A 25,378-nucleotide genomic window follows, 5' to 3' on the forward strand; every position below is an offset into this window, starting at 1 on the left:
TTGCACTACATCCACTTTGCCCATTTTGAATGATAAGGAATCATAGTCAATCAGGTCGATCTACACGCAGGCCACGATGCACGTTCTGTCAGCTACAGCTCTGGGCATCTTGCTCCTCGTCTTTGGACTGGTGCTACACTCGTGCCTTTGTCTTGCACTGAATTATTTTCAGGCGACGAAGGTCGGTGTGCCGCTTCGCATAATCCCCATCAGCCACAACAATCCACTATGGATGCTTCTCGACCGACCCGTCCTTGCGTTTTTCAGGCGTCTCCCATTCGGACTTGGTGACAATAGCTTCACCAGGTACAATTTTCGCGCATGGGAGCTTCAAGACAGGTACCATTCCCATCACGAGATGGGCGATGTTTGGATGCATGTCACGCCAGTGAGGAACTGGCTGTATATTGGGGACCCTGAAATTGTCACGGAGATCTGGAAGAGAGGGAGAGATTTCCCCCGAGAGACCTCCGCTACTGGTGAGCACTATTCTGACGGGATTGTCATTTGTGTTCCTGAACTGACTTCGGCCTGGCACCACAACAGCGATGCTCGATGTGTTCGGTGAAAACATCGCCACAGTCAGTCTATCCTGATCCTTAGTAGCCTCTACAATCGGATATTCCAAAATGCTGACTGGTTGATTTAGTCACAAGGAGAGCAGTGGCGCAGACACCGAAGGCTCGTGAATAATTCTTTCAATGACCAGAACAATCGTATTGTCTGGTCCGAGAGCATCAACGTAGCGTCCGATGTTTTGCAATACTGGATATCTGAGAGGTCTGTAAAGACGACAGCTGATGATACTCGAACCCTGGCTCTCCATGTCATGTCTCGAGCTGGCTTCGGAAGGTCCTTCAAGTTCCAAGGCCGGACAAAGGACAGTGCAAACGACTCAAACGGGCCGACGATGAACTATAAGGACTCTCTCAAAATGATCCTGGATAACTGCGTTCTGATCTTTGTCTTTGGGCCAAAGTTTCTGAGCAAGGCCTGGCTTCCGCAAAAGCTTCGGTCTCTACATAAAGCATGTGTGTCTTTCCAACAGCACATGACGGAAGCCTACGAAGAAGAGAAGCGTGTTCTGGGCGCTGGTGAATCCCAACCCGCAGACCAGAACTTCTTAACGCTGCTTGTTCGCGCATCACAAGGCGAGAACCAGGGACACAGTAGTGGTGTTCACCTGACGGAGAGCGAGATCTATGGCAACATGTTCACCTTTAACTTCGCTGGGCATGATACTACGGCACACACGTTCACATTCGCTCTCTACTTCCTGGCAGCCTTTCCGGAAGTGCAGGACTGGATCAATGAGGAGATCCGTCATGTGGCAGGTACACGATATACACAAGAAATGGAGTACGAGCTGGATTTTCCAAGGTTGAGGCGTTGTCTGGCAGTAATGCTGGAGACTTTGCGTATCTATACGCCCGTTCCGACCTCCAAATTTACCGATACCAGCGCACAGACTTTGAGAGTGGGCAGACAAGGAAAGACCATTGTTATCCCACCTATGACGATGATCATTCCCAGTTACGCTGCACTCCAGACGGATCCAAAATGGTGGGGCACCGACTCACTTCAGTGGCGCCCGTCTCGTTGGATCGAGGCTCATGATCAAAGTTCGGACAGTTCCGCTCTGTGCGATGAGGAACTTCTTACACCTCAGCGAGGCACGTATGTGGCTTGGTCTGGGGGTGCCCGGGACTGCCCGGGAAGGAAGTTCTCGCAAGTGGAGTTCGTAGCAACATTAGCCACGTTGTTCCGAGATCATCGTGTCGAACCGGTGCCGATGGCCGGAGAGACACCCGAGGCTTCCAGAAAGAGAGTTCTGCATCTGATCGAGACGGACTCTGCGCCAGTCCTCCTTCTGCAGATGCTGCATCCCGAGCGAGCACCGCTGAGATGGAGCCGCAGATGAACATGCACTGTTTTCAACGTGGTTAGTTGACAAGGTTCTCGAAACAACATCGAACCACAAGTGTCACAATTATGCGACCGGACCACAAAGATTTGCTTCACTTCATCTCTTGAGGACTTGCACTGTTGTTTGAATTATGGGTGTTAGCGACGCATTCCGCGGAAAGAACGTCGTTTGGAAGTAAATAGGAGAGTAGTGAAAATAATGTCCTTCAGTATTTCTTCAAAGCTACAGACAATTTTTAAAAAGTCTTTTTGTGATGTGTGGAAGATGGTGATACTATCTAGGTAGGTTTCCTTCCAATCATTGATGTCTTCCCACGTGAACTATAACATTAGACATAAGTCTCTAACGTTCTATTTTCCCGCGGTAGCACCTTTTTCCTAATGATTTAAATAGTATAGATATAGCGAGAAGAGAAATATGAATTTCAGCAGCAGAGGATAATACATATGTAGTAGGGTTAAAGTTAGTTAGAATTAATGCCTACCACTGCCACTACTACAATATAACTGACCTATCCGCTACTGATGCTACCCTCTACGTACGAGTGTTACCAGTACTAGGTAAAGCTCAACCAAAAGATATCTTGATATTTCGTCTATACATGTAGAGTTTGTCCAAATCGCTGCTTCCCTGTTATCCATACCAGTGATCAGGTTCAGATCTGATGTAACCTCCCCATAAGCGTTCAGTCGAGAACTCTCGTAAGCTCTATATCTTCAAAACTGGTTGTAAGCATGTGCTAGGAAAGCAAGTAGCGCGGGCCGCACGATGGTATTATTAGCGACCGGGATAATAGTCGTCTCGCAGTAGTCCCCAACTGCATTGGCAGTCACGTTGTTGAATTCGACAAAAACGAGGAAATCATAGTCAAACAGGGCAACACAACGAATCTGGTGTGCCACTGCGTATGAAGCGGCCTGCTTGATCAAGATTCTGGAGTTGTCGGTGAAGAAAGTATAGTCCGTGTTCCTGCTTGCGTAAGCCGCCTGGACAAAGTTTTGGGTCTGCTGTGCGCTCGGCGGCTGGTTGCACTTGACCGCGGCCAGGAACTCGGTTGGGCGGATAGAACCACGCTTTTTGAACTCGATGACTGCGCACTGGCGGGGTCCCTGTTGGGTATTCTTGTAGTACGTGATGTCGCCGCGGACCTTCTGGTGGGTGAACTCTGACTGGCAACGGTACGTGTTCCCGATCCCGTTGCGCGCAGAGAATGCTTGATGCACCGGATGGAGCAGGTGGAGAGCCGCAGCACGGACGACATCGCCCTCGTTCCGGTGGGCGAATGTGTCCTCGGCAGCGATGCGCTCGACGTCGATCGCAGTAGTGTTTGGTGGTATAGTGGTCAGCCACGTGGTACCGGTGGCTGCCCAGATGTTAGGCTGCACGCTTTGTGCAAATTTGGGCGGGTCCATTGCCCTGGTTGATTCTCCAGAGGCTGAGACAGACGGGCTCGGATCTCCATTATTCTGGTAGGATGGAAGAGCTACCTGAAAGCTCCCCCTAATTGTGGGTATGTTCTGGGCCATTTTTGTCTTGGAAAGGGTGGAGCGAAGGTGCGTGGTGGAATAAGTAGACTGGAAAGTAGGAACCTTGCAATGTAGGCAGAGGATTGAAGCTCGAGGGTCTGTGATATGATGCTGGACTGGTGATTCTGTTTACTGTGAATTTGTTGAGGAAACTTGCAGTATTATATCAATCCAAATAAGCCACGACCGTGTGCCGGTGCACGGTCTGTGTTGCCCTGAATTTCTCTCTCAGAGGCCAGTACGTTGGCAGACAAGGCTCTCGAAGCCCGTGTACATCATCGTGGACGGAGTCTCTCCGGCCTGCGATTGATCCATCAACCCACTTACAGGGCCTACCTATTTTTGTTTCTGAGATGACCCCCCCTGGATGGAAACGCCCCACGGGTATTTGTGTCTATTTGAGATCCTCAGACGTTTACAGCCCCGTGAGGCTGCTTACTAGTATTATGCTTTTGCATCTGTGACATATGTGGGATGCGGTCAAGTGACATTTATCCCTGTAGCTCGCGTGACATTCAAATATTATATTTAAATCTTTAAGTATGTAAAATCTATATTTAAATATCGCGCCACCTTTTTCTATATTTAAATATCGTACTACCTTTTTATATATTTAAATATACTAGGGTTAGAGGGGGGTTCTAGGGGGGAACCCCCTAGGGTTAGTGTTAGGGTTAGTGGTTAGTGTTAGAGTTAGTGGTTAGGGTTAGAGTTAGAGGTTAGGGTCTAGGGATATATTTAAATAATTTTAAGGCTTTTATTTAAATGTAGAAAAAGGTGGCGCGACATTTAAATATTATATTTGAATGTCGCGCGAGCTACAGGGATAAATGTCACTTGACCACACCACTCGTGACATATGGCATGGGGGAGATGGCCCCCACGCTACCATAATTGTAAGCCCTCTAATCTCAGCTGGGCTCCTGGTCCCTCACAAGTAGACCACGTGTATGTGTGGATATTGGTGACAGAATTGCTATCCTCCATCCTATGAGGACTTTGGCCCCAGAACTCGGCTCGTCTGGTGTCTCACGGGTTGTCACTAGGGGTGTACCCCGATGAGGCTTAGTCTCGGAATCCTACTTGAGTAACTTAGGTACCTAGGTATGTACTTGGCATTGGCACTTTGAAATGTCACTGCACGCGCCAACCCCCACAACGTCCTGAAGTCGGCCTTCTCAAGGCTTACAGATAGATATTTGCGACCGACCTGGGGATTTACACATGTATGGCAGCTGTCTAATGAGCATCTCATAGCTCTTTCGCGCCCTAAAGTTCCACCTTGTCACCTCGACACCCAACGACCGAAAACCCCGCATAATCCAGCCGCGAAGCTCATCTCCAAAATCACAAACCCAACCAAGCCATCCATCCATTCATCTTAGTAATATCATGCCCCCTCCATCTCTTTCTTGGGGACAATTTCCTCCCCAGTGGAAACCGCCCGCAGACCCTGAGAAGCCGCCTTGCCCGTACCAGCCCGACCTCACGCTAGAATTATTGAGCCACACGGCGCCGGAGCCCTTTGGGCACAACCTCTACGGCCCAAGCCCAAGTCCACGAGTGCGCGTACCCGACGCCAACTTGAAACAAGTAACCCAGACAAGGCTCGTTGTGGAAAACCCTCCGGTTGAGGCTGCGACCGTAACCTCATCAGTAGAACCCCGATCCGCCCGGCTCACCATCACCGGCAACATCGCCGTCGCCGACGCTCGCGGTGCACAGGTCGTCGCCTGCTCGGTTGAACTACCGGCGGCCAAGACCCCCGGCGCCAAAACCACCACCTTCACAGCCGTGGCCAAGATCTACGACGCACTATACTACTCATTTGCGAACAAGGACTTCCCTGACAAACCCGACGACCCAACCTGGGAAGCGGACATGGATTATAGTCGTGAGGTCGCGGCATACGAGTACATGAGGGACTTGAAGACCGGTATCCAGCTCGGGGGCTTTGCCCCGCGTTATTATGGCTCATGGACCTTCTCCCTCCCCATTCGGCACAATGGGAAGGTCGTCACACGGCAAGTCCGCCTGATACTCATGGAGAAGCTTCCTGGGGCATCTATGAGGGACCTTTACCAGACCAGTACATCCACTCCGGACGTGGAGCCTAATGCCCATCACATGAATGAGAAATGGCGCCTAGAGGTGCTAGCAAGGTTCCTGGAGGGCGAGGTCATACAAAACCATATCGGTGTCGACCAGAGGGACCTGGCGGCCCGCAATATCTTTCTTGTTCCGCCACAGGGACAGACGGCTCTGAATCCAGATGGGCCCGCACCGCGCGTCGTGCTGATAGACTACAACACATCAATCGTGTGGCAGAAAACAACGATGGGATTTCTGCCTCACCACTATCCGAAGGCGGAGCTTCCCCTGAACCCAATGGAGAGGTACTGGCACGAATCACTGCCAGAGCTCTGGGGCTGGTGGCCGAAAGAGTGGAACGCCAGGCCGAAGCTGCGTCAGCAGTGGCTGGTGAAATGTTTCGGGGGGAGTAATTCGGCTCAGTTTGCGCCCATCGAAAAGAAACTGAGCTTCACAGAGTAGCAAATGCAGTTCATTTCTTTCACACTCCGAGAATAATCAGAGAGTGCCGGTGATGTAGTATTGCTCGACAATGACGAGCCGCTCAGACCCTCTTTTGATGGCAAGTAGTATTAGAGACTACCTCTTAGAATGACGGAAATTTGCTACATAGCTCTACGCGGTATCTGTGACATGGAATCATGATGTGCTGCGAGATCAGGTCTTCAGGAACCCCAAGTCGTCCCGATTCCCTTTGTGTAACCGTTACAGCGCAACATCTTCCAAATGTGGACAGTTGTCGCTGAAAATGGTCAAACGCCCCAGTTTGAAATAGCCTCATCTACGAGTCGAGATCTGACTGTGCGGACCCATATATGGTGGATGGAAGGATCAAGTTAATTTTGGTATCTCGATGATTTCTAATTCCGATTCAGGCCTGTCCATGGGGTCGTCTGCTGGTCTGGCCCTGGGAATGAAACCTGCAGCATTGGGGTTCAAAAAGCACATTGGTACGTGAGTACGGGCCAAGAAGGCATCTTCTGCATGTAAGACTGAGCGCCCCCACCGGCCTAAAACACAGCCAAAAGACCCAAGTTCCTCAATAAAGCCGCTTACGTCTAGGTAAAGATAGCCATAATCATGGCCTAGACACCCACACCTCCAGGCCTCCCCTCCATCACATCCATCCCTGGGGCCCCGAAACAATTCCTTTTGCCGAACATGAGTCAACCTCAAGCCCAACATCATCATTCTGATATATCTCTATTTGCACCACTTCATCCTATAAAGATGCCCCAACTCATACCTTCAGCATCAAGTTCAAAAGCCTCATCAGATCCTTCACACCACTACCTCCACATATTTAGAGACAGTCCTTCAGAGTCCCACCAAGGCACACACTTGCAAGTCTGGGCCCTTGAAAACGCTAGACGCGGGCTAACAAGCGCAAGAACCCCAACTTTGAAGCACACTTCAAGGCAAAACAACCTCTCCACCGCCCAAGATGGATAGGAAGAAGCTCCCGTCCCGTCCCGCCGCTGCTCCAACCACTGCTGGCCGTACAGCTCCTCCCCCAACCAGTCGTACGGCACCACCCGCCACTGTCCAGGCCACGAAGAAGCCGTTCGTCAGGAAAGATGTGGCCTCCCCTCCGAAGCCGATGAAGGGGGACAAGATCGGGCCGAAGCCAGGCGCCCTGCCGGATGTCAAGAAGTAGCGGTCCAAGGAAGGCCCCGCGTGATGTTTGGTGCCGTGTGTTGGCAACTCGTTAGTCCAATCTACGAGTAAGTTTCGGTGGATACTTGCTTGGTTGCCCCGCGATAGCCACTCGAGGTGACTGTAATTCAAGGGCTGGTGACCATGATTTCATAGACCAATATACTTAGGTTGTGAACCTAGCCCATTGACTTATCTAAGCTTACTAGTAAAGTTCTTTTTCTTAGAAACTATACTTAGTAGGTTTATAAAGACTATAAAGTAAATTAATTATATATTAAATATTGACTATTCTTTTAAGAATAGTTTTAAGTTTTATAACTTTTTAAAAATTAAAAAGTAATAAAAACTTAGAAATTTATATTAAAAAAATTAAATATTTAATTTATTATAAAAATAATATTAAAATATAACTTAAATTTTTATAGATTTAATAATTATATTTATGTATTTTTAAACTTTTATTAATTAAAAAATTAAGAATATAAGTTAGGATTTTTAATAACTTTACCTTTTAATAAATATATAAAAGAATACTTTTAATTTAAGTTAAAACTTTTATTTTTAAAGCTTTTAATTAATTAAAATTACTTCTTTTAATTTCTTATATAATTAACTAAGCTTCTTTTAACTAATATTAACTCTAACTTTAATTCTTAACTTTTAATTAGTTAATTTAAATAGAAGTAGTAATATACTATTAAAGTAAATAAATAGAGTAAGTAAGTAAAAGTGAAGTATTATTATTATAAAGCTTTTAATTTAATTTTATTTATAAAACTTTTAAAACTTTTATCCTTAAAAATAGTTTTAAGTTTTAAAAGTTATTTATATAATATATTTAATATATTACTTTATTTTATTTAAATTAAAATATTTAATACTTTTTTATATTATTTATATTAATTTTAAAATAATACTTTTATATTAAATAATAATTAAGTTTTATTTTAAATTTTATATTAATAAATTTTATATTATAAAATTTATAAAAATTAAAATAATATATAATTTTACTTTTATTTTATATATATTTAAAAATATATATAATACTTTTATATAATTATAAATATTTAAAACTTAATATTTAAAAATATAATATTAATAATAATAATTATAATATAATATATATTTATAATTTTAACTTTATAATATATAAATAAAATTAAAAGTATTATTTTAATAATAATATTAATTAAAATTATAAATAAAAATAACTTATAATTTAATTATTATAAAAGATTATATAATAAAATTAAATTTAAAAATAATTATTATATAAATAAATTATATTAAAGAAATTTAATTAAAAACTATTTTTTATATATTATTAATTAAAAATAAATTTAATTTTATAATTAAATTAAAATTATATTTAATTTTAATTTTATTTTAATTATTAATTAAATAATTATTTTATTTTAATATTTTATAAATATTTTATATAATTATATTAAATTAAATATTAAAGTAAGTAATTAAATATATAAGTTATATATAATTTTTAAAGCTTTAAATTTAAAACAGTCTTTATAACCTATAGTAAAAGAAGGCTTAAATTATCTATAAAGAATTATCAATTTAAAACTAGAGTTACTTAAGGAATAGTATAGGGGAGGTAGTGAAGCTATAATCTTGTATTGTAAAAAGTATAGAGGCCACTTAGGTTAATAAGATAAGTAGAGTATATAGACTTACTAATTAGTCCTATAAACGTTTAGCCTATAACCTTAATAAAACTCTTTTAATATTAAAATTTTTAAAAGCTTCTTTCTTTCCTTTCTTTTTTTAAAAAAATAAATTAAATATTATTTAAAATTTCATAATTTTAAATAAAACTTAAAAGCTTTATCTTTCTTATATTCTTCTTATAATATTTAAAACTTTTAAATAAATAAAGTTTTATAAAATATTATTATTATATAAAAATATAATAAAAATGAATTAATATATAATTAATATTTTTAGAAAAATATAAATTATTATAAATTTAATTAAAATATATATTTTTAATTTAAAAATTAAATATTTTAAAAAAACTTTATATTATTTTTATTAATAATAGTTATAAACTTTATTTAATTATTATAATTAAATATTATAATAAATTAAATAAAAATTATTAAAATTATAAATAATAATAAAATAATATTTTATAAATATAATTATATATTAAATTTTATATATAATAATATATATAAAAAGAGTGCTAGAAAGAATATTAAAAGAGGTTTATACTTAAAGTTTTAAAAATTTAAAGAAAGAAGTAATATATAAAGTCTTTAACACTAACTTAGAAGGTACTTATAAATATAAAGGAGTTGCTTAGAAAACTTAGTACTAGGTAAGTGGTTAGTAGAAACTAGGTGAGTGGATAGAATTGCTGGGTGAGTGGACGTTGGCTTATTAAGACGGTACTACCTTCTATATAAGGGGAAAGGTTTGAAGGGATCACAGGGAGAAGGTTTAGGTCCTAGAGGGTGTGGGTGAATAGGCCACACTGGATGACTACCTAGGTACCTAGGTACCTAGGTACCTAGGTAAGCAGGCAGCCAGTGGGGCCTCCAGTCACCCACGCACACACACTCACAGGCATTACTTCACTTATTATAGATAGTGGCGGCCCAGAGGCGGCCCTAAGGCGCGGCCCATACTAGCTCCCGCGATTATTGAAGTTGGAGGCCCTCATCTATCACTTCTGACGTCTGAGAGTGTACCCGCTCCATCGCAGGTTGCCTGATAATGGGCTGGTGCCCTCTTGCGCCCGTAACACGCTGGCTCCAGCTTCGGAGACCAGAACGACAGGCTCAGCAATGCGACGCGAAAGATGACGCGCAGGACAGTTCTGACAAGACGGACACGTTCCCGCTGTCTCCGCGAGAGCTCATCGCCAATCGCGTCATCGCCGAGGTCCCACTCCTCAGGCGGAGAGTGGATCGGTCCAACGACACTCCTCTAGCAGCCCTTTACCGCATTTATGAGCACCTCGTCCTCGACCAGCACATCGAGATCCGAAACGAGATCGAGGCCTTCTGGTGGCAGCAGGACTGGGCCGTCCGAGACATACCAGATCCGCACGACCCAGACCCTGAGCGTCTCGCATGCCTTGCGTGCATTCCCAAGCTGATGTGCCTGGCGTTCAATAAGAGGATCGAACTCGGTCTGCCACGCTCAGCTCCGCCCATCTTCACCTACGACCAGCTGGACGAATGGAAGGCCCAGGAACGAAAATATGAGCAAGAGCCCGACTGGGTTGCGCGCGTGCCGGCTCTGGCGCAACCCCTTGCGATTCCACACTGGGACAATGACAGGAGGGACTTTGTGCCTCTGGAGAGCTTTGACGATATCAGGGCTTCGCCGGAATGCGCGACCATGAACGTTTTGATATGGAAACCACACGTACATTTTGCATGAGATGCAAGCACTATTATTTAACACGTTTCAAATCACCCTGTTCTCACCAGCTGCGAAACGAATGCTCGTGTACATCACCTCCCTGCCTGCCCGGACCAGACAATGCATCTCATCATTCTCGCCTACGGATATTGTCCCACACCGGCACCAGGCTCTCATCAGGAGCATCTTCAATTTACACTCGCAAGCTATAAGCCTATCAGATTCCATCTATTAATACATAACCACTCCGACAAATGTGCTGAAGCAGGCATGCCTCCCAAATGCTAAAGCATCACGTCCCTCATCGACAAGGGGTCTGTGGTCCACGGTTTCACTCCCGGGATACTGGAAGCATTACTGGTCGTTGGCTGTATTGAACCAAGCAGCCGGCGACATTACCTCTGAATCAGCACAATGTCGCACATTGCAAAACCCAAGATAGGAAAACCAGTGTTTCCCTGGCAGATCCAGCTCTCGCCGTGGCAGAGGTTCCGCCGCGCCCCGGCTGAGTTCCTTGTCCAGTGGCTAGACAAGAGGAGGACAGCACCAGCAGACTGTGCATCTGTTTCACCGCCGGCAGGGACTCCTCCGATTCGCATTGTCTGTATATCAGATACGCATAATAAACAACCCAGCGTACCAGACGCGGACATACTCCTCCACGCCGGTGACCTCACAAACAACGGCACGTTCGAAGAGCTGAAGGCCCAGCTGGACTGGCTTAAATCCCTCCCACACAAGCACAAAGTCGTCGTCGCCGGCAATCACGATCGTCTGTTGGACGCAGAATACGTTGACCGTTTTCCGGACCGCATCTACGAGGGCCCGGGCACATCCCGCAGCGACCTCGATTGGGGCGATCTCATCTATCTCAACGATACTACGACCGACCTCCGTCTTCCCGGCTGTCGCACTCTTTCCATCTACGGGTCGCCCCTCACAGAGCAATGCGGCACATTCGCCTTCCAGTATCCACCCATCCGCGACGTATGGAACAACAGGATTCCCGACGAGACAGACGTTATTCTTGTGCATGGCCACCTAGAGGGTACCTTGATAATGGCGGAAAGGGCTGCCCGCAGCTTCTCAAAGAGATATGGCGGGTCCGTCCGCGGCTTGTTGTCTTCGGACATATCCACGCTGGCTATGGCCAGCGAGTTATACCATATGATGATGGCGCCGAGGCAGCATATGCCAGTGTATTCATGAGAGCCAGAGGTGTCTTTGCGGCGTGCTCTATGGTCTGGCATATCATGTTGCAAGAAGCGCGAGGGCTGTTGCAGTCTATTTTCGGCTCATCGAATGAGTTGCCATTTGGCATGATTGTCAATGCGGCCTTGATGAGTGGAGATGGTACTCGGGATCCCTTGACCGTGCAGCTTTGATGCACGCCATCATCTACCATATGCTCTCGTCCTCGGATAACCAAGATATCTGTCCCCGGTGCTAAAGGAGCATGATAGGGCACTGTATCTACAAGCCCATGCGGGCGGACTACTTAAGTATCAGCTTTAAGGACTCCCAGCTTGCGGGCCATGTGCGTACCCAGACAGTCTATTGGAATCAATCAGAGTATGAGTGCAATTGACGCTGATATCAGCTATGAAAGCCCCAGAGAATTCTCGAGCACCTTTCAGCACACATCATCGTGTACCCCATCATTCCATCTGCCCTCCTCAATTCTTCCCCCCTCTCCAGTTTTCAACGTCCCACGCACTCATTGCCCTCCAACCGGCCGCAGCATGTACCGAAACGTATACGTGCCCCATCCACGACCCGTCCCCTCACCGCCAGGCGCCCACATGGCCAGGTTGTAGTCGTCGCGCGCGACCTCGTGGAAGCCATTGCGAGAATACAGGGCGTGCCCAGCCGGCGACGCGTGCGCCCAGCACGGGAGGCCCTCGGCGTCAGCGCGCTCCGTGCCCGCCCGCACCAACTGCATCGCGATCCCTCGGCCTTGCAGGGCCGGCTCCGTCGCCAGTGCCTGCAGCACCAAGCAGCCACCCCCCGCCGTGGCGCGCGGCATGTGCGCCGCCTCACGCTGGAGCATGTCTTCGCGCATGCGCCCGCCCAGCGCCCGGGCGGGGTCTTCGTTAGGAGGGCTGTGCTGGTCGCCGCTGGTGCTGGCGTTGTCGTGGGCTCCTTGGGTGGTGCTGCCGTTTCTTGGGACGAGGCAGCCGTGGGCTTCTGCGCCGGAGGCGGGTCGTCTTCCCTCAGGACCCAGCAGGCCCATGCGACGATGTGGCCGTCAGCATCGACGGCCTTGGTCAGGCTGGCACGCGGGTTATCGAACCAGTGCTCCAGCGTGTTGCGCATCAGGGTCCGATGTGCGCCGTCGGGTCGGCCGAGCAGCATCAGGTGCGAGAAGAGATCAGATCGGAAGGCGGCTGTGTGAACCGCGACGAGGGCCTCCATATCGTCGACAGTAGCCGGGGCGAGCGTTCATGATGCTGCGGGCATTGTTTGGGGGTTCTTGGTTGTCTCGGTGGCCGCCATCCTTGTTTGGTAGGGAATCGCGGAAGGTGGTGTTGTATAGGCCGGCGGGAAAGACTTGCTAAGGCGATACTTGAGAGGTCAATGAAGGGGTGAGTAAATGGGCAAGGTAGCAACAACAAGTAGGGGAGCAGGCACTTATATATACACACACATGTGAAGTGACTTACACCGGTTACGTGCATTAGTTTGTGTCCGGGGGCCCCTGCCCTTTGATCTTTGCAGGATTTGATTACGGGGTTACCTAGGTACTATCATAACCGTACGGTCGGTACCTGATCAGATGACGCTTTCTAATATCAATTCACCAACGTCTCACGCTTTTAAGAAACTACACGAATGGTTGTTGTGTTTTATCACTGACCCTGTGGCCGTTGTTCTTTATTGTATTTGCTGTTCCCGATAACTTTGATCAACCAGACAGTGGTACCTAGGTAGTAACATCTCCGATTCTACAGAAGGGAGAAGAACAATTTTTACAATGTGTTCCAAGCCATTTCGCATATAACACGCTATTTAAAACTTTTTAAGAGATCTTATTGTGATCCTTAGGTAATATAAAGTAGGTAACCCCTGTTAGGCATTAACTATCGGTCCCCTTCTAACCTTTCTAATAAGTAAAATAAATAGTATATTATTAATATTAAGAAGAAGTTTAAGTTCTCTTTTAATACTTAAAAGGAGTGTGTAATAAATATTAGTTAGCTTAGTTAATTAAGTTTAATTATATAATTTTACTTTTATTTTATATATATTTAAGGATATATATAACGTTTTTATATAATTTTACTTCTATTTTATATATATTTAAGGATATATATATAACACCTTTATATAATAATAAATATTTAAAGTTTAATATTTAAAAAATATATAATATTAATAATAATAATTATAATATAATAAATATTTATAGTTTTAACTTTATAATATATAAATAAAGTTAAAAGGTATTATTTTAATAATAATATTAATTAGAACACCGTGAAATAGCGCCTTTATGTAGTAGTAAGCACTCTAAACTTAGTGCTTAGAAAGAATATAATGTTGATAATAGTAGTTATAATATGATAAGTGCTTATAGCCTTAGCCTTGCGACGCACAGACAAGGCTAAGGGGCACCATCTTGACGACGGCGTTGACTAGAACGCCGCGCTTGGAGTGTATCCTGAAATCTTAACGTGCTCGTCATTTCGTTTATCTATATATTTAAACAATACTCGCGGATGAGATCACTACTTGGCCCTCCTCGGACTGGCGAGGATACACAGCAGCCCGACTTGGCCAAATTTGATCTTGGATTGGGTGGAACTTGGTCAACTGTGAGGTGAGCACCGAGGCCTATGATGATGACGGTGAAATAGACACAATCCCTTTCCTCATCTCCGTTACGAATTCTTGTACGGTCTCGAGTGGCACGTTGTAGAAGAAAATCCCCACAAGTGCCACGCTATAGCCAAACATTTGGAGCGGGGTGATTGGAGTGCCCCAGAACAAAACTGCGGCGACAACGAGCAGAATGGATTTGAAAATCCCAGTCAAACTCAGCACCAAACTACTTGTCTTGCCAATCTAGACCACAGTTAGCGAATGAGACCCCATCCTGTTCTTGGGCCGGGAGACACTAACCAGAAACAGGCTGGCCAAATTCAGCATGAAAGCCACGATAGCATTGATTATCAGGACGACCGGCCCAACTCTGACGAAGTCGTCCATCTTGAAGGTTGCCATCTCGGTGCCCCATACCAGAGCGAAGTTCATGATAGCGCATACGGGTGCGTAGTAGTATAGGCTGACCAATGGGTCCATTTTCTGGCCGTCTCCAGAGAGCAGGACCTGGGTCATGACCAGCCGTATTGCTTCGAATACGATCGCACCCATCTGGCACCAGAACCCGATCCATCGAAAATGGATCTCGCCAACACTGGCCAATGCGACACCGCAGACTATGACAAGGATTTTGAAGAGTACCGTCCAAGACGGATTTGCGACGCCCCAGATCCAGCTGGTAAAGAGAATTGCGACGGGAGATACGGACTAAAGTTGGAGTTGTGGTTAGCTAGACCGGTTTAAGCATGGGTTGGACGAGGCGACTAGGCCACAGCAGTCGGACAGACCTTGAGCATCTGGATAAATGCCACGCTGATGTACAAGTATGTCAGGTTGCTGCATACAAGGCTCCCAGTGTAGAAAAGGCCGATTGGCACTATGATGCGTAAATATATGCGACCTGTCATTTCAACATTGTTGCGGCCATCCAGCAGCCGTGTGGTTCGTGCCAGGATCTGCGTGGCAATGGCGGAAAAGCTCATGTGCCAGAATGTCAAGAAAATAGCTGTGTGGTCACCAAGGTCAGGCATGTGCTACGTGATATTCGATGTGCCCAAATGAGCATTGGAAGGGCACTGACGGTATGCTGATATGAGAATGGGTGTTAGCTTTGCGGCTGGCTTCGACAAGGACGAGTGGCTGGGCAACTGGGGAACAATATTTGAAGGCACTTACGGAATCCTGCAGTATCTATCAACCACTTGTTGAAGAGGATAGTCAAGTTGGAGAAGAATATGTATGTTCTGCAGCGCGGGCGGGACACATGTCAGCTGCAATGATGGCTCTGGGCCGGAGAAGGACAAGACAGGACGTGCTAGAGAGGGATGGGTGCGTGACGAGGATTCTTACGCGATGTAAAAGGCCGGGTGTGCTGGATATCCGATCCCTCCTGTGGCCTGCCTCTTCTCCGTTGTGGGGAGGGACATTCTGGAGATGGCACCGGTGGGCATTGTGTGTTGTCGGCTGCGGGTGCTGACGGGTGCTGACGGGTCCAGGTGGGAGAGGGCGAGGGACGAGCATCAACAACAGGATCCATGGATTATGAGCTCAGAAGACTCAGGGCAGTCGTCCCAAGGTTATGATGAGGATCGGCACAAGTGCTTGTCGCGTTGATCTGGTTGTGGCTGCGGCCTTGGGACGCGATGCTGACTGGAATGCGAAAGGCAAGGAACGACAGGCCAAAGCTATTGCTGGTGCCTGACAAATGAAAAAGCATCCGCCCGAGACAGGTCTCTGTGGGCCCTGGTCTCCAGCAGACCTGGTTCCCGGATTACCAGGTTCCTACCTCGCCTTATTAGAAAGGAACGATGAAGACAGCAATGCTGATAAGATGCATTGGCTAGATCGAACGGCCAGATGGACTTTCAAGTTTTGCGAGGGATGTGAACGTGGATGTTTTTTTTTTTGACCCCAAGGAAGGAACAATTTCACCATGTAGTTTACCTACTAAGTAACTTAGGTACATAGGTATCTTAGGTACTAAGTACTGAGGTACATCCCCTCAAATACGTGCAGACGAGTATACATGTGTACCGAGGACTCAGGTAATAAAAATGGGGACAAGTCCATCGATTCCCTGATACATTGCATTCATGGTCGGATGAGCCACTATGCAGGCTCCAGGATCAGTCTGAGGTGAGCTTACATGCAGAACATGTGCTCCTCTGCTCCACCTCAACTACAGCCTCGAATCGGATCGTCGGCCGTCGGAGTTGTCCCACCCTGACGCTCAATTCCCTGGAGCCTGCCAAAGGGATGCCCAGTCGTCCCACCCCAACTAGGCACAGCACTTCCGACTTGTCACGCTGACTTGCCGTTCCGGTACTCTTCAAACCGCCTTCAAATCCTGACGTCTCCCGTAGTGGACATGTTCTCTTTTCTGTTATCTCCAGGTGCAAAGACACCTCGAAATGCAAACCAATCAGAAACGCCGAGGTCCCTTCCTCCTCAATAGTAGCAGTCAAAATAAGGTTTGTGAGGCGTTCGTGGGGGGAATTGCTGGAGCCAGGGCGATCGTCAAACCAGATCGCCGGCAAGGGTCTGTGACCAGGGTTAAACCCCGTCTTAGACCACCGAGGCCAACATTTGCCCTGCAGCGACCTCCTCCTATGACCTCCTCTTATGACCTGTCGGGCCAGCTCGAGTGAAGAGGCGAGTTCTGAAGCTGCGATGGCCCCAGGACGGTGGGAATATCTCCAACGGGTTTCACGGTGCATCAACCCCTAGCTAGCTATACGTGCGAGATGCCGTCTCTGAGACCTGGCCGTGCGAGCCAAGGGAGAGGCCATTCTCGTTGGGAATCATGCCCTCTCCCTTGATGCCCACATTCGTCCTCTGCCATGATCAAGGACACCTCGCTCCGTCTTCTTGGAGCCCATCCTGTTCCCTCTCTTGTGAAGTCCCGCAATGATGTCGCTCAAGTTACCGACAACACACAATGGGAGAGTCCTGGCCGCAACTGCGGCACTCATCCTGTGTTGGACTATCGGCCTCAACCTCCCCCATCGTGCAGACGACACACATCTGCAACACGGGCCAGCATCCACGAAATCCGGGCCGCCAAGCCCCTTCTATCCCGGGAAGAGCCATGGACCTGCTCCATCGGGCCTCGAGACCCAGATGGACAAGGCCGAGGAATTCTGCTCACATTTCCACCTGGGATTTCACAATTTGACAATAGTGCAGGAGGATGGCAGAGTGGTACAAAGCCCTCCAAGGAAAATATACGATTTGCTCCTCGTCAACCCCGAAACCTCCCTTGACGCGCTCGAATTACACCTGTCACAGATGTCCCCATACGTGGACTTCTTCGTCCTGCTCGAGTCCCCAACTATCAAACCTCCGCCTCATGAGCAGGCCCCCGAGCCTCAATGGTGGGAGCGTGACCTTTCAAAAGTCACTTGGCCAAGCTCTTTCCACCGCTCGGCCGACCCGGAACCCGACACCCAGCCCATCTTGGACGGTATATCAGGCACTCTCCTGGCTCCCTACAACAATAAGATCATCCGTCGAAGCTTATCCCAGTCCTCGTCCGACTTTGCGCCGGGCAGGGACCATCAGGCTGCAGCTCGCGACGCCGTTTACTCCCAGGTCGTGCCACTTCTCACGGGCTCTCAAAAGGCCGCGCTGGGGGACGTGCTCTTGGTATCAGACGCTGAGGAGCTCGTGCGTCCGGAAACCATGAAAGTCCTGAGGGACTGCCACATCCCTGAGAGGATAACGATCCGGACGAGAAAATACTGGTACAGCTTCCAGTGGTTTAGGATCGACAAGCGCAAAGATACAGCCAAGAAAAACAAGGATAGTGACAAAGACGAAGATCCTCCCAAGGGTGACGAGTCAGCAAAGGAGGACGACTTGGACGGCTCCAGCCCGGAGTGGTGGCCACACCCTCAGGCGACCTTGTATCAGGGCCCAGAGACGATTCTGCCTAATGAGCTACGCAAGCAGCGAGGCGAGGATCACTACGTCTTTGGAAACGGAGGATGGACATGTCAACTTTGTTATGGGATGATCGCAGACACACTCATCAAGGCAGGCCAGCATGGATTGATCTGGCACGACGGGCCTCATTGGAAAGGAGCAGGCAGGATAGTAGATCGGGTGAGGAGGGGTATTGACCTGTGAGTTCAGAGCTTCCATGACGCATCGTCAAGTGGGGGAAGAGCTGCTAACGCCCTTCGTCTTCCAGATTTGACCGGGCCAATCTCAGCCGGATAGAGTCGAATCCAGATATACCTTCATATCTCCAGGACAACACACACCGATTCCCCTGGATGCTCGACCGAGACCCCTTCGACGCCAACTTCAAGGACTTCGACGAGGCCGAGTTCGCACAGTACCTCTCCAGGAAGAAGGAGGTAGACGCCGAGAGGGACACCGAGGCCGATTCCGAGCCGGGCAAGGTCTGGAACCTCGCCAGCACCCAGGCAGACAATGATCCCGAATTTGCGCCCGCGAACCAGCCAGGATTTGGCGAACAGGACGACCTACCCCCGCTCAAGCCCCCGCCCGCGCCGCCGATGAGCGAGGCGGATAAGGCGTTCCTTAAGAAGCTCAAGGAGAAGCCGGGATCCACGATGACGGGGATGGAGATGGCGCTTCTAGAGCAGCTCTCGAAGGGCGGCGATGATTCTCTGCTGCCTCCGCTCGTTTACGGTGAAGATTGATAAATACCCCGGATTGTGTCGATTAGATAAGATTGTACATCATATATACATATGTAACATCTAAAAGAATTTGGTTTGATCCAAGGTTTCTTCATTCATGAGTACGGCATACACCAAGTTGTTTTAGATACACAAAAACTATTGAATAGAACAGAAAACAATTCGTTGAGATTCATGGCTCGGGAGTGCTCGTGGAGAAAGGGGGGGTGGCATTTACACCATGGACTATCGGCTTGATCAATAGGATAAGCCTCTCTTCTCGTAACTGGGCTAGATGCTTCATCTACGACCTATGGGGTGACATCGCTGCGCCGTTGCCCATAAGAAATAGGGAAACCCTTAGTTACCTAGGTAGACTGTGTACTGTCCCACAAGATGATATATACCAAGCTACGTGACAACCTTTGACTCTCATCCCCCGGTGGCTGCAAAAACCTGCCATTCGCACGAGCGGACAGACCGGGGCGCGGACCGAGAGCGAACCTCCTCAGCCCATGTCGACCCACTGATACCCAACGCAGTGCTAAAACCGAGTGTAGATCGAAAGCCCTTGACCTTGACGAGAGGGCACCATTTCCTTGTTTTTTTTTAAAAGGGGGGGGGGGGTGTTGTAGGTGTCACGATTCTGAGTAGGGCATATTAAATAGAGCAAATTGACTGGTTATTTAATTATAAATAGTAAGTGTGGGAAGCCCATTCTTATAGATAATAGAGCGTTATAATAGGTAGACCTAATTAATTACTTATAGTTTAATACACCCTTTAAATAATTAATTAATTATTTAAATAGAGTATTATATACTTTCTTCTTATAAAGTTATAAATAATAAGCTAACTTTATATTTTAAATAAACTTAAATAAACTTTTAAATAATAATAAATAGAATAATTAGTATTTATTATATACCTTTAAATACTTTAAATATATAAAACTTTTAGTTTTTAATATATTATACTTATTAATTTTATATAAAAGTAGATAAACTCTTTTATACCTTTTCTTATTATTTTATACTTATATATACCTATATATATATATATATATATATAATACTATCTCACTTAAAAGCTATTAAATAAAGTACCTATAAAGCTATTTAGGCTACTAATAAGGTAATTCTATACTTATTTTTAAGTATTAAATATATAGTATAAGTACCTTATATTAATATTTTATATAGTATAAGTCTATTAAGAAGATCCTTTAGGGTCTATACTATTTATATAGCTCTTTTAAGCGGGAGAAGTAGGTGCGCCTTAATATTATGCCCCTTTCTAGTTGCTATTCGTTCTATACTCTCCTTACTATTAAGGAGGAGGATAAGGAAAAAGCCAAGCCTATTATTAGTACTTACTATATCGTCCCTTATTTAAATTATATATACTCTATACTTACTAATTATAATATTAATATATACTATAAGTAGGTAAATACTAACTATTTAAGTTATTATTTTAGGTATATTTATAAATATAACTATTAAAAGGTCTCTATTTATATTATTATTACTATTATTAAACTAATTAAATAATTTAAAGTTAATATTAATAAATTAATAAATTTATTTTATTATTATTAATATATTTATTATATTAATTTATATAATAAACTTTATATTATATATATAAAACTTTATATTTATATTTTATTAAGTTAATATTATTATTTAAACTTTTATTATAACTTTATTAAGCTTAGTAGAGAGAAAGAAGTAAAGAAGAAAGAGAATAAAGATAATAATAATATTACTACTCTATACACTAAGTATATTAAGGTATTTAAAAGGGTACTTATACCTTTATTAATTTAATATTTAAGTAGCTTAAAGTTATATAATATACTTATTTTTATATAATTTAAAAGGTTTTACCCTATATAAATAAAAATTTTAATTATTTATATTATATAAGTTTAATATATATTTAAAATATTTAAATTATACTATTAAAAAGCTTTTATTAACTTATTTATTAATATAAACTTAATTAATAAATATTCTATTTAAAATAATCCCTAATATACTTCTATTTTAATTATATATTATAAATATTAATATAGTAAAGCTTTATAGTAATGTTTTCTTACTTTATAATAATTAATTAATTATTTAATTATTATTATTATAAAGTTTTTATATACTTTTATATTAATTATTAAATTTTAAAGTAATTATTTAAAAGCTATAAACTTTTTTAATATATATAATATTAAAAGCTTTACTTTTATTATAAATATTATAATTATATTTTATTAAGTAATTTTTAATAAATTAAGTTATTATAAAGTATTATAATATACCTTTAAAATAAATATTAAGTTTTTATTATTTATAAAAGAAGTATTTATATAAATAATTAATACTTTTAGAGTTTTACTTTTATATTATATTATTAAAAGTATATAATAAATAAATGAATAATATATTATTTTATTATTTTTAAGTATTTTAGTTTTAAATTTAGTAAATAAAATAAGAATTAAGTAATTATAAATATTATATTTATTTAAATTATTATTATTATATATAGAATTGCTTATATACTTTTAAAAGCTTTAATTTATTCTTTTATAGTTTATTCTTTATATTTTAAAAGTATATATTTAAGTATTAAAATGTTTAAATTGTTTAATAGGTTAATATTAAAGTATTTAATAACTTTTAATATATATATTATATATTAAATAAAGTCTATTAGTTATTTAGCTTTTATAATTTAAACCTTTAAGTACTACTTAGTTATTCCTTAATCTTTAATTTTATATACTTCTTTTAATTTATTTATTATTTTATAAGTTTTAGTTTATTATTTTAATAATAAAAGATTAAATAATTATTAATAAAGAATATTATAATAATAGTTTTTATTTATTTTAAAAGAGATATACCTTTTATATTAACTTATAAATTAACTTTTAAAGAATTAATATAAACTTTTATACTATAAAAGTGGTGTATTTTTAATTTATATATTATATTATAAAGTTCTATATATTTTTAAATTATTTAAATTTATTTAAAAGCTTATAATAAATAGAAATTTTATTAAATTAAGTATTAAAATATACTTATTATATTAAATTATATAATTTTAAGGTTATATTAAGTAGTAAAAGTTATAGTAATCTAAAATAATTTTATAATAAGTATTACTATATATATACTTTAAAGTATATTTTATAGTTATATATCTTTATATATATATAATTAAGCCTTACTATATTTTAAAAACTATTTTAATTCTATTTATATATAAATACCTACTTAAATAAAAGTAATTTATCTTTAGTTAGACTCTTTTAACTATCTTTTATACTCCTTATTAATCTAAATATCTAATTTAGTTTATATAATAGGTTTAAAAAGTCTATTATTAGGTAATTCTATAGCTCTTTTAACTATTTAATAATAGTTTATAAAGCTTACTTTTATATAACTTTACTATATATATAAGTTTAAAGTTCTTTAAATTATTAAGTATTATTAAATTATTATAAATAATATTATATATAATATTTTATATACTTAATCTCCTTTATTTAAAGCTATTTATTAATTAAATATATAGGTATTAACGAAAAAGATTATTTATAAGCTTTTAAGATATTAATATATTTATCCTTAAAGAGTATTATAATAAAAATACTTTTATATTTTAATAATATTTTTATAAGTATTAGCTTACCTTTATTATTAATTATTACTTTTTTATTTTAAAGTAAATAATTTAATTAAGTTTAATTATAGTAGGATTAGTTTATATAATAATAGTATTATTAATATATTCTTTTATTAAGGAAGAGTCTTTTAGCTATTTATTAATAGCTTTATTTTTAAGTTTAATACCTTTTTAAAGCTTTTACTTTATATTAAGGGCTTCTATACCTTTAATACTCTTATAATTAAGTTAAATATTTATTTTAAGTTTAATAATTAGCTTTTAGGTAATAATTCTTTACTTTTAAGTTTATAATAAATATATTTAAAGGCTTTAAATTTAGTTAAATATTACTTAAAAGTAGTACTTTATTTTAAATATCTATTTAAGTAAAATATTTATTTCTTTTTTATAATAATTTAACTAAGTATATTTAAATATTATTATATATTTAATTATTCTACTTTATTTTATAAAGTATAAAATATAGTTTTATTAAATATAATATTATATATATATAATATATTATTAAATTTTAAAATTTATATTTTATAAATATTTATTACTTTATATTCTATAAAATACCTAATATAAGTATATAATTAGACCTTATAGTTATATTTATAGCGCTTATTTATAGTTCTTCTATAATAAATATACTTAATAACTATATATATATATATATATTTCCTAATTTAAATAAAGATTTATAGTAAATTTATATACTTTTAAAAGTATACTAATAGAAATATTAAGTAAATTAAGCCTTTAATATTTTATATAAAGAGTACTATATAGCTACTTTATATAGAAACTAATTATAAAAATAGATTACTATCTTACTTATATATAGCTATAATTTTTAAAAGGTTTATTTTAATATATATTTTAATAAATTAAGTAATAAGCTTCTAACTAATATACTTTATACTATTATTAAGCTTATAAATATATATTAATATATATTTAATTTAAATTCCTATCTCTTTATATTATACTTTATATATAATTATTTTATAAAAAAGTATTAAAATATTATTATTTTATTAGATTTTATAAATAATAAGTTTATATTATACTTTTATTATATTTATATAATTTTAAAGTATAGAAAATATATCTTTTAAGTTTTTACTTAATAATATTTTACTATAAAGTATATTTAAAACTTATTTTAATTACTAATAGTTATAATATACCTTAAAACTAAATAAAAGTTAAATAAATTCTATTAAATATATTAAAAAAGTATTTTACTTAATCTTTAAAGGTTTATTTTAATATAACTTATTTAATATATATTAAAGTATAATATATTATTTATTTTAATTTTTATATTATTTATATTATTACTTTTAAAGTATTTAAATTAAAATACCTAATTTTAATATATTAAAGGTATTTTAATTTTTTATAAGTAGTAATAGTATAAAAGAGTGCTATATTAGTACTTAAGTTAGAAGAACTATAATTTCTATCTTACTTATTAGAATTTTTAGAAGCTTAAATAAATAAAGAATAGCTTATATTTAATAAATATTAGATTTTAATAATATTTTAATTATATAAAATTATATTTTTAATAGTTTTAAATTTAAGTATATAGTTAAGCCTATAATACTATACTTTAAATTTAAATAAAAGAGTTTTAAGATAATATTTATATAGAATCTTTTAATAATAATAATATTAATTAATATTAAATACTCTTTTAAAGTTTTTATAATATTTATTATATTTTAAAATATTTAAATACTTTTTAATATTAAAAAAATATAATTCCTACTTTAATTAATTTATTAAGTTTAATTACTTAAAATAAATTAAGTTTAAGGAGCTTTTAATTATTAATAAGATAAGATACTCTATAATTATTAAGTAGAGTACTTTAAGAGAGTTAATAAGGATCTTTTAAATAATTAAGAAAACTTAATATACTTTTAATACTCTAATTAGTTAGAAGAAAATACTTAATCTATTAAAATATATGCTTAATTTACTTCTTTTCCCTTTATTAATAGAATTAAAGTATTTATTTTTCTACTATTTTTATTAAAGAACTTAATATATAAATTAATTTATTTATTAAGTTATAGATATTTATAAATTTTCTAACTTTTAAAGGTATTAAATTATTTTTTAAACTTTACTACTTATTTTAAGGAACTCTTAATAATTTACTTTATTAAAATATAGTTTTAAAGAACTATTTATACTTCTTTTACTTAAAGACTTATAAAAATATTAATAAAGTCCTTTATATACTTCTCCTTTATACTAATTTTTAAATTCCCTTTTAATTTTAACTATTTAAAAATAATAAATATTATAAATATAATAAATCTTTTAAACTTACTTATTTTTAATATATATTATTTTAAATTAAATTTATCTTATATTATTAAAGTTTAAAATACTTAATTAATTTAAATTAAAATAAGTTAAATACTTATAATATTAAAGAAATTCTTTATAATAAATATACCTTTAATTTTAATAAGTTTATATACCTTAACCTATTTAAAGGTTTAAATTTAATAAATATACTATTTAAGAGTTAATTTCTCCTACTCTTACTATAGTTAGTATTATTTAATATTCTTCTATAATAATTATTTATATACTTACTTTTA

At 39.4% G+C, this 25,378-nt stretch overlaps 6 protein-coding genes across 6 annotated transcripts; 5 read left to right on the forward strand and 1 right to left on the reverse strand.

Annotated features, from left to right (window-relative positions):
- Positions 1–92: 92 nt before the first annotated feature.
- KVR01_010547 (uncharacterized protein) lies at positions 93–1,921 on the forward strand (the record flags this gene model as incomplete). Its single annotated transcript, XM_044793044.1, has 4 exons — positions 93–479; positions 547–581; positions 650–1,501; positions 1,550–1,921. The coding sequence occupies exons 1-4, from the start codon at positions 233–235 to the stop codon at positions 1,919–1,921; spliced, it is 1,506 nt and encodes a 501-aa protein (XP_044640706.1). The 5' UTR covers positions 93–232.
- A 722-nt stretch (positions 1,922–2,643) lies between these two features.
- On the reverse strand, positions 2,644–3,453 carry KVR01_010544 (uncharacterized protein; the record flags this gene model as incomplete). Its single annotated transcript, XM_044782172.1, has 1 exon — positions 2,644–3,453. The coding sequence occupies one exon, from the start codon at positions 3,451–3,453 to the stop codon at positions 2,644–2,646; it is 810 nt and encodes a 269-aa protein (XP_044640703.1).
- Positions 3,454–4,845: 1,392 nt separating this feature from the next.
- Positions 4,846–6,006, forward strand: KVR01_010326 (uncharacterized protein; the record flags this gene model as incomplete). The annotated part of the gene is made up of 2 exons (XM_044783641.1): positions 4,846–5,352; positions 5,398–6,006. The coding sequence occupies 2 exons, from the start codon at positions 4,846–4,848 to the stop codon at positions 6,004–6,006; spliced, it is 1,116 nt and encodes a 371-aa protein (XP_044640485.1).
- A 3,936-nt stretch (positions 6,007–9,942) lies between these two features.
- Positions 9,943–10,614, forward strand: KVR01_010255 (uncharacterized protein; the record flags this gene model as incomplete). The annotated part of the gene is made up of 1 exon (XM_044788168.1): positions 9,943–10,614. The coding sequence occupies one exon, from the start codon at positions 9,943–9,945 to the stop codon at positions 10,612–10,614; it is 672 nt and encodes a 223-aa protein (XP_044640414.1).
- A 396-nt stretch (positions 10,615–11,010) lies between these two features.
- Positions 11,011–11,981, forward strand: KVR01_010638 (uncharacterized protein; the record flags this gene model as incomplete). Its single annotated transcript, XM_044785301.1, has 2 exons — positions 11,011–11,625; positions 11,667–11,981. 2 exons carry the CDS (start codon positions 11,011–11,013, stop codon positions 11,979–11,981), a joined length of 930 nt encoding a protein of 309 aa, XP_044640797.1.
- Positions 11,982–16,740: 4,759 nt separating this feature from the next.
- On the forward strand, positions 16,741–19,093 carry KVR01_010238 (uncharacterized protein). Its single transcript, XM_044787682.1, has 2 exons — positions 16,741–18,542; positions 18,611–19,093. Exons 1-2 carry the CDS (start codon positions 17,326–17,328, stop codon positions 19,086–19,088), a joined length of 1,695 nt encoding a protein of 564 aa, XP_044640397.1. The 5' UTR covers positions 16,741–17,325; the 3' UTR covers positions 19,089–19,093.
- Positions 19,094–25,378: the final 6,285 nt, after the last annotated feature.

This window comes from Diaporthe batatas (assembly GCF_019321695.1).
Source record: "Diaporthe batatas strain CRI 302-4 chromosome Unknown Contig00013, whole genome shotgun sequence".
In the NCBI taxonomy this organism is placed as follows: domain Eukaryota; kingdom Fungi; phylum Ascomycota; class Sordariomycetes; order Diaporthales; family Diaporthaceae; genus Diaporthe; species Diaporthe batatas.

Bases quoted from the DNA above. Each gene is read 5' to 3' on its own strand.
- KVR01_010238 (XM_044787682.1), top strand. From the start codon at position 17,326: ATGATGTCGCTCAAGTTACCGACAACACACAATGGGAGAGTCCTGGCC. The intron at 18,543-18,610 runs GTGAGTTCAGAG...TTCGTCTTCCAG, and splicing joins GTGAGGAGGGGTATTGACCT to ATTTGACCGGGCCAATCTCA.